Source organism: Barbus barbus, assembly GCF_936440315.1.
Source record: "Barbus barbus genome assembly, chromosome: 32".
NCBI classification, from domain to species: domain Eukaryota; kingdom Metazoa; phylum Chordata; class Actinopteri; order Cypriniformes; family Cyprinidae; genus Barbus; species Barbus barbus.
In genome coordinates this window covers 13,595,836-13,616,682 of record NC_136760.1, presented here as the reverse complement: position 1 = coordinate 13,616,682, position 20,847 = coordinate 13,595,836, and the positions used below count along the sequence as shown (strand labels likewise).

At 38.9% G+C, this 20,847-nt stretch overlaps 1 protein-coding gene across 1 annotated transcript; it reads right to left on the bottom strand.

Annotated features, from left to right (window-relative positions):
* Positions 1-1,496: 1,496 nt before the first annotated feature.
* On the bottom strand, positions 1,497-20,835 carry LOC306851972 (parathyroid hormone/parathyroid hormone-related peptide receptor-like; the record flags this gene model as incomplete). The annotated part of the gene is made up of 13 exons (XM_079388521.1): positions 1,497-1,934; positions 2,301-2,342; positions 2,908-3,049; positions 3,164-3,258; positions 3,437-3,503; positions 5,430-5,490; positions 5,633-5,786; positions 5,886-6,039; positions 6,512-6,606; positions 7,040-7,161; positions 13,715-13,825; positions 14,559-14,664; positions 20,770-20,835. The coding sequence occupies 13 exons, from the start codon at positions 20,833-20,835 to the stop codon at positions 1,497-1,499; spliced, it is 1,653 nt and encodes a 550-aa protein (XP_079244647.1).
* Between the last annotated feature and the right edge of the window lie 12 nt (positions 20,836-20,847).

Genomic DNA, 20,847 nt, shown 5'->3' with positions numbered 1-20,847 from the left:
ACCTGGACAATTTTCAATCTGGTTTCCGAGCACATCACAGCACAGAGACAGCACTCATTAAGATAATAAATGATATTCGCGTCAATTCTGATTCTGGCAAAATATCAGTGCTGGTACTACTAGATCTTAGTGCTGCGTTTGACACTGTCGATCATAACATACTTCTAGAGAGACTGGAAAACTGGGTCGGGCTTTCTGGGATGGCACTCAAATGGTTCAGGTCATACTTAGAAGGGAGAGGTTATTATGTGAGTATAGGAGAGCATAAGTCTAAGTGGACGGCCATGACATGTGGAGTCCCACAAGGCTCAATTCTTGCACCGCTCTTGTTTAACCTGTATATGCTCCCACTAAGTCAGATAATGAGGAAGAACCAAATTGCCTATCACAGCTATGCTGATGATACCCAGATTTATCTAGCCTTATCTCCAAATGACTACAGCCCCATTGACTCCCTCTGCCAATGCATTGATGAAATTAACAGTTGGATGAGCCAGAACTTTCTTCAGTTAAACAAGGAGAAAACTGAAATCATTGCATTTGGAAAGAAAGATGAAGTTCTCAAGGTGAATGCATACCTTGACTCTAGGGGTCAAACAACTAAAAATCAAGTCAGAAATCTTGGGGTGATTCTAGAGACAGACCTTAGTTTCAGTAGTCATGTCAAAGCAGTAACTAAATCAGCATACTATCATCTCAAAAATATTGCAAGAATTAGATGTTTTGTTTCCAATCAAGACTTGGAGAAACTTGTTCATGCCTTTATCACCAGCAGGGTGGATTACTGTAATGGTCTCCTCACCGGCCTTCCCAAGAAGACCATTAGACAACTGCAGCTCATCCAGAACGCTGCTGCCAGGATTCTGACTAGAACCAGAAAATCTGAGCATATCACACCAGTCCTCAGGTCCTTACACTGGCTTCCAGTTACATTTAGGATTGATTTTAAAGTACTTTTACTCGTTTATAAGTCACTCAATGGCCTAGGACCTAAATATATTGCTGATATGCTCACTGAATATAAACCGAACAGACCACTCAGATCATTAGGATCGAGTCAGTTAGAAATACCAAGGGTTCACACAAAACAAGGGGAGTCTGCTTTTAGCTATTATGCCGCCCACAGTTGGAACCAGTTTCCAGAAGAGATCAGATGTGCTAAAACATTAGCCACATTTAAATCAAGACTCAAAACTCATCTGTTTAACTGTGCATTTGTTGAATGAGCACTGTGCTATATGTCCGAACTGACTGCAATAAATTTTAGGTTTAATCATTTTCTTTAAATTTATTTTAAATCATTTTCTATATCATTTTAAAATTCCTTGTTTTTATTATTTTTATTTCCATGTTTTTATTGATTTTAATGTCTATTTCACTTTCTTTTATGTAAAAGCACTTTGAATTACCACTGTGTATGAAATGTGCTATATAAATAAACTTGCCTTGCCTTGCCTAACCATAGTAAACATCACTAACATTCAGCCAGGAGACCATCAAAGCATTGTTTCCAGTTCTTTCCAAGACATGGATCCTGAATGTTCATCATCTGCTACAAAATATGGCTCAAAATCATGCTCGCTTTCCTCTGCATTCCTGCTGGTCTGCTTGCATGGAGACCTTTTCCCATCATTCTGCCTCAGAACCAGCTCATGCTGCCGCACTGTAAAAAGCACAGTCTCTGTGTCGTGAGGCGCATACCCAGGTAAGTTTCCTGAATTGTGGAGACGTGATCGTCCTTTGACCCCCATGGTCCCCAGAGGCAGGCCTTTGGTGCCGCTGACACTGAGACACACACTGTGCGTTGTGGTGTGTGACATCATACCTCCAGAGTAGCCACTCCCACATCCCGCGCTGCTGTTGACACGAGCTTTCTGCTTCAGGTCTATTGCAAGACTGCGCCTCAGCCAAGCCTTCTTAACCTCTGCCTGCACCTGTTCATGATGGAGAGACAAAAAAAGAAAGAAAGGAGAAAAAGGGCTAAGACACTGGCACACACATGCTAAAATATAGTCATATACAATATACAAGTTGTGTCCCAAATGAAAACCATTTATTCTATACTATCTAGTGTATGAAGGTTATTTTGTCATGCGGCATTGGAGTCCATGGAGAAAAATCCTGGAATGTTTTCCTCAAAAGAACTAATTTATTTTCGACTGAAAAAGGTGAACTTATCATTTAAACCTGCATTTTCAAAGAAAGCTTATTGAATTGTTCAAGTTCACACCATCAAGTCACACTGGGTAAATACAGTAAGTACAATACACACGTATAAATCTAAAGTGTGAAACACTCACCTCCCCATTGCAGAAGCAGTAAATAAATGCCACAAAGAAACCCTGTGGAAATGTAATGAAAAATTCCAGTGAAATCATAACGAGAAAAAGCATGCAATTTGTCAGGGCAGCAACCATGAATGATGCTTCATGTTCCCTAACCAAATTAAAGCAACATGAAAAGCTCCATTGACAAGTCATTTGTATGTTTAAAATATGTTTTATTTTAAGGACCTGAGTTAACATGAACTACAGTAACAATAAAAATTAGTATTTTATTGACTAATGTAAACAAATATTAATAAATCCATATGCAATTAATTGTTCACTGTTAGTTAATGTCAGTTAATGCATGTAAAGTGTAACCCTGTCATTTTAATTAATAAATTTTTACTGAAAATTAATCAGTTAATTAAACTTCTATGGAAAGTGTAAATCATTGTCACTGTGAACATAACTGTTTCAATGATGATTCCATTTTTAGAAATCGAATCCCAAAGTAATTTACTTGCAGATTATAGGTTTAAAAATGTCCTTGGGGAAAACTTGCCAGGTCAAAGGAGACCCCTGACCCCAGCTGAGTGGATCTGATTTTTTTTTTCTTTTTTTTTTGAAAACTATACTAAACCTGTGAAGAGTTGAAGAGCATCTCATAATGCATCTGAATCTGCCACAGCAGACCTGTGACCTCAGTGTATGGAAGAGCCATGAACAGCATGTAATGAACTCCAAACAGTGGCATCAACACCAGGGTTGACTTCAGCAGTTTCCTATACAACAAACAGCAAACAAATCACTACAAATCACATGTGTGTTTACATGCGTAATCATGCACGTGTGAGTGTGTGTGTGTGTGTGTGTGTGTGTGTGTGGTAATTTCTAACCTGTACTGCTGTCTAGGATCTAGTTTTCCAGTGTTTGTTTCCCACAACTTAGAGGCCAGAACCCTGATGATATTGAGGAAGAGAAAGAAGTTTACCTAGATAAATAAAACACAAAAATAAGTGACTTAAGTAGGGATTTTCTGATGGGAAGCGTTTAGTGTTTATAAAATATGGATAATATATTTTCCATTTTATAAAGTACATATTTTTGTTATATTTAATTTAAAGATTTGAATTATTATTAGTATTAATTAAAAATATATATTTTCTTACAACAATGGCTGCCAGGATAGGTACTTGATAGATCCATTTGAGATTGCCGGCGCTTATATCCCAGCACCTAGAGATGAAGAAACCCAACCTTCAATGCTTTAGAAAGCATATTATCTTTATGTTACTGTGTTCCAGTGTGAAATTAATATTAATTATTTAAAACTTGTTTTACACTTGGACACTCATTACACAGTTCAGTATAAAACAAAATTCAAGAGTTTTTCTTGAATATTTTCCTCACACATCCTCTATAAAAAGTCCAGAGCAAATGACTTACTTTTTCAATAAACTCAATGGTTCTTTGAGAAATCTAATCCCTTCCGAATGCAGATGTCTGTGACTGAGGATATTTTAATCGCAGGACCGTGTGTGTTTTTGACTACACTGATCTACCATTTGCATTTCTGGAAACCATTTACAATAAGGTTTACTTTATTACATTTAGTTAATGCATTAGCTAACATGAACTAACAATTAATAATATATTTATACAGCATTTATTAACCTTTGCTAATGTTAGTTAATAAAAATGATATTAATGTTATTAGTTATTTACGGTGGCCGAGAAGTGCAAAACAAATCACGAATCTGAAAACAAAATAACAATTCAGAAAACACAACAATAATTCCGAAAACATTATAACAATAAGAAAACACAATGACAAATCCGAAAACAAATGAACAAATCAGACAAAACGGAAGAGGTAGGTATAGTTTGAGACAGCGCCATTGGTTTGGGAATAGATTACTCATCGCTGATTGGACAAGATATCTGTCAATCAAGGTGTACAGGAAGAACGAGAAGAAGAACAGCAGAGTCAATTATTTAAAGCGTCAGCTCTAGTGGTGCAGATGGTAGAGTGTGTGTTGTTGAGTCTATGGACATGATCGACCTGGGTTCGAGTCTGCCTTTTGCTAAACTTTTTTTTTTTCTTCCTTTTCAAATCTCGTATCGCATCGAAAGGCATTTATTTTCAATGAAAATTAAGGAAATAATCCAAAAGTTGAAAATAAAGTATTGGTTTGGGAATATTTCGGATTTGTTAATTTGTTTTCAGATTTGTCATTGTGTTTTCTGAATTGTTATTGTTTTTTAGATTTGCATTTGCGTTTGTAATTTGTTATTTTGTTTTCAGAATCGTGATTTGTTTTGCACTTCTTGGCCACCGTAGGGTTATTAGTTCACATTGCATTAACTAATAATAAAAGATACAACTTTTGTATAACTATTGTGTATGTTAACTAATATAGATAACTGATTTTAACAAATGAAACCTCATTGTAAATTGTTACCAAAATTCTTACCTCAGAAAAGCCTTATTTGTGCTAACATGGTGGAAGTTACTAGACATCCAGGCTTTAGTCTTACCTAAACAATGTAGGCCCAACAAAGAAACTAAATAATGAAGAACCACATGGAATGAGTATAATATAAAGTTGTGCATTATCAGCATATAAGTTATAGGAAATATTGTGTTTAAAAAAATAAAAAAAGTAAACAAATGGAAACAAATACAGTGAAAATAATTTTGATCAAAGAATAGAACCCTGCAGCAAACCACTGCTTAATATAGCTGATGAATAAATATATGGATAAAAACATGAAGTACTTAAACAACTGCTTGAACGCACCATAAATATCTTGACTTCACAGGTTCAGCCAGAGACTATTTTTAGAATGGCCAATATTAGGTCTTGCCCGGAATTTGCTAAAAACTATGTGACAAAACCTAAACCTTTTGGAAAAAAGTTTTGTGGTTTAATGGGACCTATTTGGCCTAAAAGTGCAAGCCAAACAAAGCTCAACACCCAGAAGATAATACATTTACTCTCCAAACTGCATGTGCTATGTAGGGTTGTGGGGATGTTAGGGCCAATCCCAGAGCCTCGAGCCAAAGGCAGTGAACTCAGGAGATCATATTCCAAGGTGTTAACATTAAGAGCTTTAACAGAAACCTTTGTATGTAGGCACTGTTTGTGTGTGTATACCTACTGTGTGTCTGCCAGAGACACCCGGGCACTGACCCATATGGATACAAACACTGCAGGTATTCCTATGAAAGAGGAAGCAAGTGAGACTGAAGCAGGATTTTAAAGGAGAATACTATCTACGTTTTGCACCCTCGAAGCCATAATGTATTGCTCTACAAAATGTTACTATCAAATGCTATCTTCAAATCAAAAGTGGCAACTCACCCCAGCCTATGATTGTTAAAGCCCACAGACAGTTTTTATCAGACAGGAAGGCCATGAAGATCAGACTATGCAAATACAGACCCTCCACCAGGATCCAATAATGATTGGTTGCCAAGAGATACAGGAAGAGGGTCACAGCAACCTTGCAGCCCACCTGTTAGAACAATAAAACCAATGTTGGGTTCTGCAGACACTTTGTGTTATTTATGTAATGTATTTATGTATTCATGTGCAAATGTGTTTTTGTGAGTACCATGTAGGGTCTTTGTCCAATGGCCCCATCTTCTAATTTGCCTTCATCTGTGACAGTATAAAGAACGGCATCTTTCACAAATATACTGATTGCTCGGCATATGAATGAGGTGAAGAGGTGTATGTGGATGTAGTTACGGGTGCAATGGAGACGTCTATAGAAAAAATAGAAACAGAGAAAGGAGAATAATCAAATTGACTTTGAAGTAGTTGTATAAAATGATTAATTTCATTGTCTCATACTGTACACATGACAATGCAGATGTAGTATATCCAGATTGCTTTCATGATGAATTGTAACTTTTTTTGTAAGTGCAATTAATTGAACTTACGGGTGTTTTTGACCCACTTAAAGTATGACTTAAGTACATCTTTTTATGTAATTTTACAATTACTTGATTCTTGTTATTAATTACTAGTGTGAACAATGTAAAGTTTTGGTTCTGCATGGGTAAATTACAACTATTCCCTGCTTCCTCAGTGAGCAGAGGACCTGCTGACTGTCTGATCAGATCATAGCAAAGATATATCATAAGTCTGTATCTGAACACGTGGATATCATATTCAATGCTACTCTTACATTAAAAACTTGATATTTATCTTGTCTAAATGTTAATTTGCACTTACTTAAAATAGCAAAGGATAAACACAGCCACCAGTAATGCCGCCAGTGATATGGAGTATCCAATAGTGTACATGAGATAGAGTCGCTCAAAGATCTCCTAAATAAATACAGCAAAATAGTACACATATTATTGAGTGTATGTACATGTGACTGTAAATGCCTGTCCATTTTAGTCCATGCTCTTATTTTATTCCTTTTGGACATTTTTTGTGTGTGTGTTGCTTTAGGTGTTTGGTGACTGAACCATGTAAAAAGAGTACACTTCAAACTATCTATGATATTCTGGTCTAAAGAAATGGTTCAGGTCCCTCTTTCAATTTAATCTATTAAATTCTGAGTATTGAAATTATAACCATTTTGTTTCAATTTTGTTAAGCCATCTTCCAGGTGATGTCAATTACTTGACTCTGCCAATGAGTTACATACTTAAATTTATATAATATGGCTATGAGCAATAATATGAGTAATAGAAATGTAATACATGCCATAAATTGGATAAGAGCTGCCTATGAATTATGAAAAATACACACCTCCCGATCGCTGTGGTTTGTGTGCAGGTAGGTGGTGCATTCTATGTAGTTAGCCCATGTCCGGTTTATAGTGGACACCTGCTCCCAATTACCTGATGAATCACAGTGGCGATATGCGTATCCTAAAATGCACATAAAACCATAATGCTTATACTTAAGTATATAGTGTGGCTACAAAGATGTGACAGAATTCACATACGGTGCTTGATATGTTTCCCATTTAAGGATGTTTAGATGCCTGTGGTGGGGGGTTTCCACCACAATTCATAAAAGCAATAGCCAGTTCACAGGTTTTCATCCAATTTTAATGTTGTCTTTGTTAATTTAATCGCACCTTCACCTACATGTAGTGACCCTGATACTCTTGAACGATTCCAGAGTCTTTTGTTGCTGTGATTTGACAGGATGAAAGCCAGTGCATTTGCTCTCAAGTTACCAGAGTTTTGGGAACAGCAAGCTGCGTCATGGTTTGCACAGGTGGAGGCGCAGTTCACGCTGTGAGACATCACTGCAGATGACACAACGTATTACTTCGTAATAGTTTTGCTCAGCAGCTCCACAAAATCGTAAGCAGTAACCCTGTTAAATGTCAAAATCAGCAATTAGCAAATCAAACTGCAACAAATCAAACTGCACAAGCGCTACACAGCAAAACGACTCTGGTTTATGCTTTTATCATGATTGCTTTGGGGACAGGGCCAAGAAGCGTTGCTTGCCATGTACTGTGTGTGGTACAATTACCATGGGGGTCAGCAGTCTGTGAATACTCTGGATACTGTCCATACTGGTTGCCTTCATGTCATTACTGACAATATATCGGGGTGAAATTATACTGGAGCCCAGGTGAGTGTACTGCCAGTGACACCACTCAACGCGTGTCCACTTGACAACCCCTTACTGGAGGCTGCTAAAGCAGCAAAATCCCAATATACGGTAAGCAGCAAGTTAAGCCATGTTTTAATGGACGGTGTTTCACTTGGGATTTTGTTGTGACTAAGTTGGCTCGTCCTTTGATGGGTGCTGATTTTCTTTGTGCAATTGGTTTGTTGATGCACAAAACAGCCGCTTATTCCATGCAAAAGATTTCAATTCTTTTCCATGTATGCTCAGCGTCTTTTCTACTACAAACTTGTCAAATGCTTCAGAGTCTAGTTGCAGTTTTTGCAAATGGTCGCTGAGTTTTCTGACAACTCAGTCAACTCTGTCCTTGGCAACAAAGAAACATGGTGTGGAACATCATATTTTTACTACAGGTCTGCTTGTATATGCTCACGCTCGCCGTCTTGAATAATTTAAATTAGCTGTTGTTAAAGCTGAGTTTGCATACATGGAAGAATTAGATATTGTACAATTCTCAAATAGTCCTTGGGCTTCTCCCTTGCACATGGTGCCTAAGTTGGATTGCAGTTACGGACCGTGTGACGATTATGATGCCACAATTCCTATTCACTACCTTGTTCTGCTTGTTCAAGATTTCTGAGCGTGGCTAGCCTGCAAAACATTTTCTCCAAAGTTGACTTTGTGCAAGGTGACCAACAAGTGCTAGTCCACCCGGATGGTATTCCAAAAACTGCTGCTGTCACACCTTTTGGACTGTGTTACAGGGTCTAGCAGAGGCAGCTATGTTGGTGCATCCACTTCCAGATATTCCAATTGCTCTTACTACAGATGCTTCTGATTTCACTGTTGGGGCTGTCCCCTGACATAAAGCACCATTGCGCTACGGGCATCCCGAGATCAAAACCTGGCTTGCGGACCTTTCCCGATCCCACCCCACCTCTCTCTCCCACTTTACTTCCTGTCATTACACTGTCCTATCTTAATAAAGGAAAAAATGCAAAAATCAATGTTTAAAAAAAATAGTCCAGCATGGTCTTTTAAATGATGCAATGAGAGCATGGTCTGTTTAATGCATCGCCTGCCAAAGAGCGAAAATGCAGGGTCACGTTAAAGCACCGCTGATTAATTTTGAGGTACTGGAACATAGTTTCGATAATTTAACTTTATTGGTCCTCTTCCTCTGTCTCGGGGGTACGCTCACCTGCTCACACTGGTGGCCAGAAGTTGTGCCCTTTTTCTCAACATCATGTGCGGACATTGCACGTGCCTTTACTGGCACCTGGATTGCCAGATTTGGCACCCCGTTAGACATCTCTTCAGATCGCAGTTTGCAGTTCATGTCTGCGCTTTGGGTGACAGTTGTGCATAATCTGGGCATTAAGCGTCATCACACAACATCTTATCATCCACAAGCAAACGGCCTGTGTGAACATTTTCACCGCTCCATGAAGAATGACTAGTTCCCTTTGGTGTTGCTGGGACTTCAGATGGCCCTTAAGGAGAATTTACTGGCATGTTAAGCAGAGCTTGTTTATGGGTAGACACTTAGGGTGCATGGCAACTTTGTTACTGGTATGAACACTTTGTGGTCTGGATCAGAACACAATCCCACTCTGCGAAGCCATGACTCTTTCGTTCCAGTGCCCACCTCCCAGCATAAACTTAACAAGGCTTGGGTTCCCAATGATCTGTCTTCTGCAAAATTTGTGTTTGTTCGACATTATGCACACAGAGTGTCACGGTTCACTTACCCACGGTCTCACCTCGTCCCGTGGTTTGTCATGTGCGTGCGTGTTGTACGTGCAGGGGCGTGGCCGAGCCGTCATCCACTCACTCCCTTCAGCTGTGTCTCATCACTGAGCCAGCTGTAGCCCATTTCCTCTACCATAAATACCTCTCTCTCATTCCTCTCCTCTGCCAGATTGTTCTTGATGTCTACCCACGTACAGTGTTCCAGTCTTCTCGTCTGGTGTCCCGTCTGGTGTTCGTGGATCGGAGTTCGTGTTGGTGTCGTCGCGTCCTCGTCTCGTGTCTGGAGTTCCCCTGTTGTCGTTGGGTCTGTCTTCACCACCACTCCACCGTGTAGCCCATCCAGTTCCTGTGTCACTCCAGTACCACAGTCCTGTCGGTGTCTCACTTCATTTCATCAATAAACCCTGTCATTTCACTTGCATCTTGTTTCCTCTTCCCTTCAGCCGATCATGACACAGAGGGCCATTGAAACCACCATACGATGGGCCATTCAAGGTTCTGGAGTCCAAAGATAAGACATTCGTAATTGATGTAGGTGGGAGTTCAGAATGTGTCTCAACTGAACACCTTAATCTAGCTCACAGAGACCTGGATCAGCCAACTGAGGTGGCCATGGCACCTACCGCTGTTATCAAATCTGGCCAGTTTGTTGCTCAAGCTTTTCCTGGTAATAGCCCATGGCAGGTGACCCGTACAAGAGTGGTAGGCAGAATTTGCACCCCTGATGAACTGGATATGTAGATCTGTGAATTCTGGGGGTTGTTGGTGCTAGTGTGGCAGCATACACTTGTGGACTATTTACATCTGGTCACTTCATACGTTTTCTCTGATCAGATAGCTATCTGATTGTGAAAAGACCAACTGTGAATGGCCTCTGAAATGCTTTAGAGACAGACATAAATCCGACTGCTCAAAACAGTTCAGGAGGTGGTCTGGGATGAAACTGGACAAGTGTAAATGCATCGACTGTTGAAACCACATATTTAAATTTTACTCCTCTGTGTTAATAAAGTAAACGTGTGAGAGCTTGTTATAGGCTATATGTCATATGACTTGTTATAGGCAGATATGCCAGCGCTAATACAACGTGCATAGCCACGGCTGTGTAGCTGAGTATGTCTTCAGCAAGCCAATTTGCAAACTGCCGCAAACACACAATCTCAACACAGATGGTCAACACACAATCATCTTCAGTAAAAGTAGTAAGTAGAAAAGTAGAAGAAAAGTCGATGGACATTTGGTCAGCTGATTGGATGTTCAGTTTAGCGAACAAGTCAGTGTCCGAGAATTCAAGCAAAAGTGATGAAAACTAGTACATAAATTAAGGTGGCACAGACAGAAGGCTGTTCTAATGTTACATGATCTTTCCCAAACATTCCAATATGGAAATATTTTCATAACAACGTGAGCAGCTTAAAATGAAGAAAGTTATCAAAATAAATTATATTCAAAATGGTAAGCAAGCACTGCTTTGTTTACATTTATCTGCATATATGTCGTACATCCATTTTCAGTTTCTCCTTTTAAATGACGAATATTAATTGATAGATGCTAATATAGACAGCTAATTCCTCTCACACAGGCACAGAACACTGGCGCTGTGTGTTCAAGTGAAGAGTTTTTATCCAGATGCTGCCAAAGAGAGAGGACAACATCGTCAGCTTTTGTTGCCACTAGTTCTTTGAAATCGGCTTGGTATGTCCCAACCTTTACAAAAAAGAAAGTATACCAACACTAATTAGTATACTAATAAAAATTAGAGCATGTACTTTCAGTCTACTTTTTATGTACGTACATATCAGATATATACAAATTTATACTTAAGTACATTTGGCTTGTACTGACATCCAGAAAAGTCAAAGAATATTTGGCCAGTGCTTGAACTTATCTTTGGATCTGGATCACATGTATCAAACTCTGCTCCTGGAAGGCCACTATCCTGCCGTGTGTAGCTCCAACCAGCTCCAAAATAACTTCCTTAAAAGTTTCTAGTAATCTAGAAGACCTTGATTAGTTGGTCCAGGTGTGTTTAATTAGCGTTGGGGCTAAACTCTCCAGCCCTGCGTCCCAATGTGCATACTATCTACCCTATCTGCCCTAAATAGTACTGAAAATTACTAATATCACATAGAATTTAGGATGGATAGTGTGCACATTGGGATGCAGGCCAGGACTTCCAGGACCTGGGTTTGACACCCTTGATCTAGTTATACTTAAGAAAAGTATAATTAAATATTCTAAGTATACTTGGCTTGTAGTTGTGTTTACTCTTTTGATATAGCAGCTTATTACATACCTTTACAAAAATTAACAGCTTAGAGGTACAGTAGTATTCCAGCATGATTTATATACTATTTGATAAACTTATTAAAGTTTATAAAAACAAGTCAGCTTTGCAGTGAATAGTAACTCATAATAAATAAATGATTATCAAAAAAATCCACTGAGGGGAAAGAGCTAGGTTGAAGTCAATTTAAATGAATGGATTATATCAAGTATAAAAAATAATACCTAAATAAGAACAATAAGTACTGTCTGTGTCAAAATCTTGAGTTTACTTTGCCTGTAATCTCTCTCTGTGTTTATACTAGTATCATTTGGGTTTTTGTGTCAGTAAAGGAGAAAGCTGCATTTAGATTCACATCTCTTCTACTTGCCATGCTCACAATGTGACAGAATACCAGACCTGAAAAGGAGATGGATCTAGCAGCTGTCCACCTCCTCTTTCTCACCCAGGATGATCACTCCCTTGAAGACCATACCACATATTTTTTTGGAACATGCCCATAAATAACTCTTGTTATCTTGTCAGTTTGTTAATTTCATTTTATTGCACTGGATTTCATGAACAGTTAAAAACCAACATCCCTTTTCCTTTTGATGATACGCGAGTGAAATGTATTGATTTTTTTTTCTTTCACCATGGATGCAGTGGAGGAGGGCTTTGATTGCAACTCACCCGCCACAGACCTAGAGCTCACACTCACCACTGATTTCTTGCCAGTGGAGATGTTCGTCATGGAGCTAGAAGTGGAGGACATGTTTGTCTCAGACCCTGAACCTGTTGCCATATCTGTTTCAGAACTAGAGCCAGCGCCAGCAGCCATGTCTGGCCCAGAGGGAGCACTAATCCAGTTTGACATCCTGAAGTGGACATCCTACCCGTGTCCTCACCCTTGAAGCTCTTCCTTCTCTTCTGGTCCTGTCCGCCTGTCCTGTCTGGAAACTTAATCTCCGCTGGTTCCATCCAGCCTTCAAGGTCCTGCATCGCAACCATGGAGGCCATACCATGTTTCCTTGTCCTGACCATGGAGGTAATCCTAAACCTAGTCATCCTCACTGGTCCTGTCCAGCTGCTAGGCTCCTCCCCTTTTACTGCTACATCCCGCTTCATGGCTCTGCTGTCACCCTGGGTTTTCATCTCCTTGTTTCCGCCTAGGTCTCTAACTCTCCCAGCTTCGCCTCGCTCAATTGATCGCCTTGTTAACCTCGATCCACAGCCAAATCTCCACCCTGGCTCCTCCATCCATCAGCTCCAATGTGAGTTCTACTTCCACCGGCTTCTCCAGTGTGTCCTCCTCCTCAGGTCCCTCCATGAAATTCATCCAGGGGTCCTGGCACTCTCTCCCCCTCTTTTGGTGTAGTTTTTGCTTACACTGCCAAGTGGCGCTTAGCGGGTGCCTAGTGAGGGTAAAAATCACGTTTTGTTTACTTAAAAATCTGTTTCTATAAAATAAAATGTGGGCCCATTTAGTTCCAAGTACTGAAACTATATTACTAGTATAAAGTATACTACTAGTACATCGATTTTTTATGGTTTTTGTATACTTTATGCAATAAGTATGTTTACCGAAGTTTACTTAAATAAATTTGAAATATACTTCTCTTTTCTTTTTCATTTTTTGTAAGGGTTAACTTTTCAGTTTTTTTTTTTTTTTTACTTTTCTTTAAAACACATTTTACACTCCCAGCTTAAAATACAGAGTAATATAAGTAAGGCATTCATAGGTCCATTTTCTTGAAAGCTGGAGAAGTTACATACTTCAGGTTTCATTTCATTTTGTTCAGGGGGGTTTAGCAGACCTTTGTGGTTGAAGTCATAGATGTACTCAGGACAGAGAACTGCAACCGTCTGATTGGGCTTTCCCATGGGCCAGCAAATGATCCCATCCCATTCAGGAACACAGTGATCTTCTGACAATATACACAAATATAATTTTTATTTTATTTTTACCAAAAGTATAACATGAAATGCATCTATATTTAACTAAAACATGCATTCAAAGTATTCTCCAACAAAGTGTTTGAAGGAGACAAGTCAAATTAATCTCTCAAAATATACTGTAGTAACCCAAAAGTAAATCCAGTGTATTTTTTATATAACCCAACAGCAGTGGATCTGCATTCATCACACAATTAAGCAATTCTATATCCTGCTATAAAGTGACTGATCACTGTGAATAACAAAGGAACCTGAGCTCAAATCAATATTTCTTATCTTAAAATCTTCATATAAACAGGGCCACAGTCTAATTTGCCATAATCATAGATCTCGCTGTCTTCAGGAAATTGGATCTGTGGAGGTAGGAAGATACCATCTTTTGATTGTTTCCGTATATTTGTCCATTTGTCGCAACAACTCTTGCTTAATATCATGCCAAACTACACATTTAATTTAATTAGAGATGGTAGATAGGGTAGATATCAGAATATGAGTCATATTTTTTTCTCCTCTTCAATTGAAAATCATAACAAGTATTTGCATGCTTGTCCTCAGGCCGTATAATTTGAGAGGCTATACTTAGAGTTAGGGGTGTTTCTGACATTGTACAACAGTCATTTACTCACACAACAATTACATGCACATTTCTCACTGAAGCAATCTTACAATTAAGTGCACAAATCAAGCAGAAATACACTATAATACCTGTGACACCATCTAACTGTGCACGGATGCTTCTCTCACACCTCGCCCGTGCATCAATCAGAAGAAAGATCTGTTCATCTCTGGTGATGACATCATCAGAATCGATCTGTAAAAACAGCAACATAGAAAGAGAGGACATTACTCTCTCACTTCCACATTTTTTCACTTTACACAATTCTAGTCACCACACCATGATGAATACTAACAGCACAGTATCATCATAATCAACATATCTTGATTCTGAAAGATAGTGGTAAATGTATTTTTTTTTCTTAATGTTATCATGCATTTTTTACATGGTAGATAAAATTATATTTCTAAATGCATGTGCATTATTTATTTATTTTTTCTTCTTTTTATTTGGGCACTTTCATTTATGTCCCATGGTGTGGTTTTCTTTTGGTTATCCCAAAAACAAGTGCATTAAACTGTACTGAATGTGCGACTGTAGTGTTCTTAATATCTTTAAAATGTAAAAAAAAAAAGAAAAAACCTTTAATTGCAGATAATAATAATTAATTCAATAAATGACATTTTATAATCCAAAAAGTTTTGCTTTAAAGTACATTTTAAATCACTTTTTAAAACATTTTAAATAACCATTTGTCATGCTTTCATGACGTACACTTATAACTAGCATACTAAAGTATAAAATACTTGATTAGTATTACATTTAGAGTTAACATATTTTAAATATTTAAAGTTTTTAAAGTTATGTTTGTCAGTAGATTCATGAATGCATGAATGTCACATAAAAAACTTTAATCATTATTTTAAAAGCCTTCTATGTTTATATATTGTTTTTATTGTTCCTGACGTTCTTTCAAGAATTTCAAACTTAAACTATTAAAATACATAATAAAAATCAATTTCACATGTTTAAATATATGATCTCAACAAAGAATACAATAATATACATAAACATGTAGGGGGAAAAAAATGGTTGTTTTACCATTTCATCTACACATGTGAGATTACAAAAGACTGACAACAACCTCCCTTAGTTTTCATGCATATGGTTTATGGTTTTCCTCAATCTCAGCTGAACTCATTGACATATCATCCATCTATCACTATCTGGCGCACCTTCTTTTAGGCTGATGTGCTGTCTCTCAGTGTTGTGAAATATTTGCACAGTCCTCTGGTATGTGACAAGCTCTCTTCAGGATGAGAGAGCATATCCAACCTTACATACCCCACACCCATGGCCATCCCTCACCACTGTAGCACATTATGAATCCTCACGAGTAGAGAAACACAGAAGCATTTGTGCCCTGAATACATTCACAACAAAACTTCAAGCTCTGACCATGAGAACAAAGAAAGAAAGAAAGAAAGAAAGAAAAGGGCGCTAAACAAATTACAATTTAAGTCGCCATGAAATCCAAAATGACCCTGTTTGTTTTCTTACTGAAAAAGAAATCCACATCCAATTCTTTATGATATTTTGGTCTCTGTATGACTTGTTTATATAGAGTTTATGCTTTGCACCAAATTGTCCGGTCACTTAGACAAACAATAGAATATCATCCCTCAACAAGCCACATGATTTCAGGAATAGTTCACAGCACAGTTGAAGCACACAGAACTGGGAAAAAAGCTACTAGCCAAAAATGATCTCTAACCCTTAATTTGAGCAATAGTAACAGTAATGCTTGCATTTAATTATAATGAATATATTAATAATAGTGGTAACATATGACATTGTGAATGTATTTCTAATTTTTTTAGTTTGTTTTGTTTTGTAATAGCATCACAAAAATTTCTAATTAAAAATGCCATTCTATAATGCTTTGAAATTTCATACACACACAGACAACATTATAATCACATCATTACAGTTCACAGTCCTTAATCGATTAAAACTAAAACTGCAAAAAGTCAATTAACCATTTGTCTCATTTGATTTGTGTTTTTGTTTACCCCAGGAAGACATAGAAAATTTGAAGGTGCAATTAGTGGCATGGCAGTGTGCTTGATCAATAGTGCTTCTCGGGGTCATGTTTATACTGTTTCTAAATTGTCTGTTTATCGAGCGTTCATCTCTCTCTGACAGACTCATTTTCTGCTTCATTGAACATGTACATGCATTAGCCAGTAATTCAGGTTGACAGGACAAACAAAGAGACACTTTCATTTCCTCAATAGTCAGACATATGCACAGCCATGAAGCTAAATTTCAGAACAGATTTTTTTTTTTTTTTTTTTTTAATTGAGCCTCCACATTTGTAGTTTACTGATACCACTTTAAGCAAAATATACTTTCTACATATAATACCTAACAAAAATATGAAAAAAAAAAACCATCATGAAAGCGTGAAAGGTGAAAAGGGTGATTTTCCTTATGCCCGAGTTGTTTCTTGGCTGGGGAATTTCTTTCTCTCTCTCTCTCTCACACACACACACACACACACACACACACAGTGTCTGCAGGCTTCTCATGGACCAATAAAAATGTATGTGGCTGATGAGACATCGATCCAAATAGACAATTTGGAAAACTGTTTAACTGAAGATGATCATCTGTGTTCAACTAATATTCAATAACTCTGAATTCTAAATTGGATTCAAAGCTAGATTTAAAGCAAAAAATCCATTATAATTTAGTCACATTAGAGAAGATTAAAAGCACTAGAGCTATCGGTCCCACTTTATATTAAGAGGTCTTAACTACTACCTCCATTTAAATTAATCATTTGGTACAGTGCACTTTGTCAGGGTTCTGTCGTGTCTGTCATGTGTTCCCGCCTAATGTTTCCTTATTTGGTTTGTTTCCTGTTCTTGTTAAATGTTATCATTAGTTAATTCTTGTCCAGCCGTGTTCGTCTCATTATCTATGATTTAACGTTACCTGTGTATATTAGTTCTGTCTGTTCAGTTGCGTTTCGTCTGGTCTACTCGTTATCCCCGGTGTTGGATGTCTGTGTCTTACCTTGCCTTGCCTTGCCTTGTCTTGTCTTGCCTTGCCTTGTCTTGCCCTGCCTTGATGTCAGTAAAGAATGTTATTTGAGTTTATATCCTCGTCTGCGTGTTCCTGGTTCCTCCCTCGTGTGTGCACCGTGACAGAAGACCAGACCAAATCCGTAAGCGGCGCCCCTTCACCTCGTTTTGTTTTCCGTTTTTGAAAAGTCTTTTGTTTGTTCCGGTTTTGTCTGTCCCTCGTGGCATGGAAGTCGCTGCTCGGCATCCCGCCTTAGCCCACTGCAAGTCGGCGTGGGAGTTCGGCAGGATTGTCTGGCAGGGAGCCCTCTAGTCTGCCCATTGGGGGAGAAGTTCGCGGTTGTCCGAGGCTCATCAAACACGGCGATCGTGGGAGATATCCGCCGCCGTCCGTGGCTCCCAACCTCGCCGCTCACCCCGAGCCCGCCGTTCGCGAGAGTTCACGCCGCTTTCCGCGGCTCACCGACCCCGCCGTTCGCGGGAGATCACGCCGCCGTCCGTGGGGAAAGACCACCCACCGTCGGCGGCTCCCCCTGTGCACGCCGCCAGTCCGCCTCTGACTCAATGCCCGCCGGTCCGCCTCTGACTCAATGCCCGCCGGTCCGCCTCTGACTCAATGCCCGCCGGATTGCCGCTGACTCAAGCCCACCGGATTGCCGCTGACTCAAGCCTGCCGGCCGCCGCCTCTGACCCTCTCCGTGGATCAAGTCCACACGTCACGGCCAGGAGTGCCGTATGTATGTCTCGTTGTGCCCACAGGAACATTTTAAACTTACCATGTCATGTCTTGTCTTGTCCATGGAGACTCGTCTGGGGCAGGCGGCTCCTTGAGTTGTGGCCATGGAGGCCAGTCGCAGCCGCTTGCCCCCCTGTCGCAGAAGTGGAGGAGGTTGCTGAGGGACCCTGTGAGGGCCCCTGACTCCTCGTCATGCCCAGAGGAAGACTCAGCTTCCTAGCCAGCCCAGGAGGGCGTCTGGTTCCTGTGGGATGTCCTGTTTGTCTGACCCTGGAGGGTTTCTGTCGTGTCTTGTACTGTTTTGTCTGTCTAGCCCCGGAGGGCTCCTGATACCCCCTGGATTCCCCATGGAAATTTTGGGGGGGGGTAGTAGAGCTCTGGGTGGAGTGTGTGGGCCGAAGAAGGATGCCACGGCCACAGTTACCACCTGCCATGGCCTCCTGAGCTCCCTGCTCCGCCATGGGTCCTGTCTGTCTGTTGCGCCCCCCCCCCCTCCCCGATGGAACTGTTAAGGCTCGGGACGAGTCTTTCGGGAGGGGGGAGTACTGTCAGGGTTCTGTCGTGTCTGTCATGTGTTCCCGCCTAATGTTTCCTTATTTGGTTTGTTTCCTGTTCTTGTTAAATGTTATCATTAGCTAATTCTTGTCCAGCCGTGTACGTCTCATCTATGATTTACCTGTGTATATTAGTTCTGTCTGTTCAGTTGCGTTTCGTCTGGTCTACTCGTTATCCCCGGTGTTGGATGTCTGTGTCTTACCCTGCCTTGCCTTGTCTTGCCCTGCCTTGATGTCAGTAAAGAATGTTATTTGAGTTTATATCCTCGTCTGCGTGTTCCTGGTTCCTCCCTCGTGTGTGCACCGTGACACACTTATTGTGTACATGTTTTACATTGTACTTATATTTTAAAAATTACCTGCATGTAATTAATTTCTATAATTACACTGTTGGCCCATCCCTTATCCCTTAAGCCACCCTTAACCTACCCATACCACCAAACTTGTCCCTAACCTTACCTGTATAGCAGCAGAATTTATTTTGCAACACAATATGAACAATATGAACATTGTACTTATTTTTTTTATGTAAGTACATAGCAGTTAAGGCCACTTAATATACAGTGGGAGCGAGATATCTCTAAAAGAGCATGCACAGTCATTCATTGATTAAGTTATGTATTTTTTTTATATTCATTTATATTGATCTGATAGTTATGTTTGCAGATTCACAGTATATTTGCACTTCATATGGTCTCATTCTTTATCATAACAAATGTGATTAATTTCACATAAATTTATATGCTTTTTAGGCAATTCTATGAATCAAAATTGTTATAGAGACAAGCACAATTAGGAAGGAACCATTAAACTATAATCTATAAATATATAACTATATCGTATATACTATAACTGTATCTATATAACTATATCTTATATGTGCAAAGAGTGTGTCAGAGTGTTTTACCCACTATACACAATCAAACCAACAAAAGAGCAATATTATGTAAGTGCTGTGACAAGTCCACCTTAGTCTAATGCAGTAAATGTAGCAGTTTGTTTCCCCTTATAAGATAAAAAGAAAACAAGTAGATCAAATAGAAAAAAGAATAAAGAATGCTATTGTTAGAGGGTATTTTTTATATAATAAGTAAAAAGAAAACAAGAAAATAGAATAGAAAAACAACGGTTTCACAGACAAGGCTTAAGCCTAGTCCTAGACTAAAATGAAATTCTGAGCTGTTTCAACTGAAAGAAACTTGCACTGACTGATCTTAAAATATATCAGTGCCTTTGTTGTATCTCAAGATGCACACCAGTAATGTTTTTTTCTAAGGCACATTTATAAAAATTACTAAAATGTCTTAATTGAACTATGGCCTAATCCTGGCTTAGGCTAAACCCTGTCTATGAAACCGGGCCACAGTGTTAAAGGGTAACTTTTTTTAAATAAATAACAAGAAAACAAGTAAATAGAATAGAAAAAGTAAGCTATAGAGAATGCTAGTGTTAGAATGTCATTTTTAAATAAATAAAAAGAAAAATAGGCAGAATGGAAATAGATATGGTTACTGCCGAATGTACTGACAAACATTAATAGCAAACCTAAATATGTTTTTAATGTAATTTCTATTGATACTTGCACATTTTTAATAATGACGTTGCAATTTTGTACAATTAAAGTATATTAACTCATCAAAAAGTGTACTTCTTTAAAGCAGGAGAAAAGATGATAAAACGTGATTTAAAATGTTCTTTGAAGTAAAACTTTTGTAAATATTTTGACATTACAAAATGTTCTTTTTAAAAGTGTACGTTAGTGTACTCTCTTTTATTTAAGTAATATATTATCTGTACTAATATAATCACACACACACACACACTTCAGATCTGAAGTACACGTCACATGCACATTCAACACAGTTAAGCACATTCTTTTTCTCAAGGTTAAGTCTACACAAATGTGTGCAAACTGAACCCACAGTAGATGCATTAGTGTTAACGCAGGGAAGTAAGCACATGTCAGTAGTGAAATACTCACCAGAGCTCTGGCTTTCATCAGCACACAGCACAACACAAAAGCCACGGAGACCTCCACTGACACCATGCTTAACCCAAG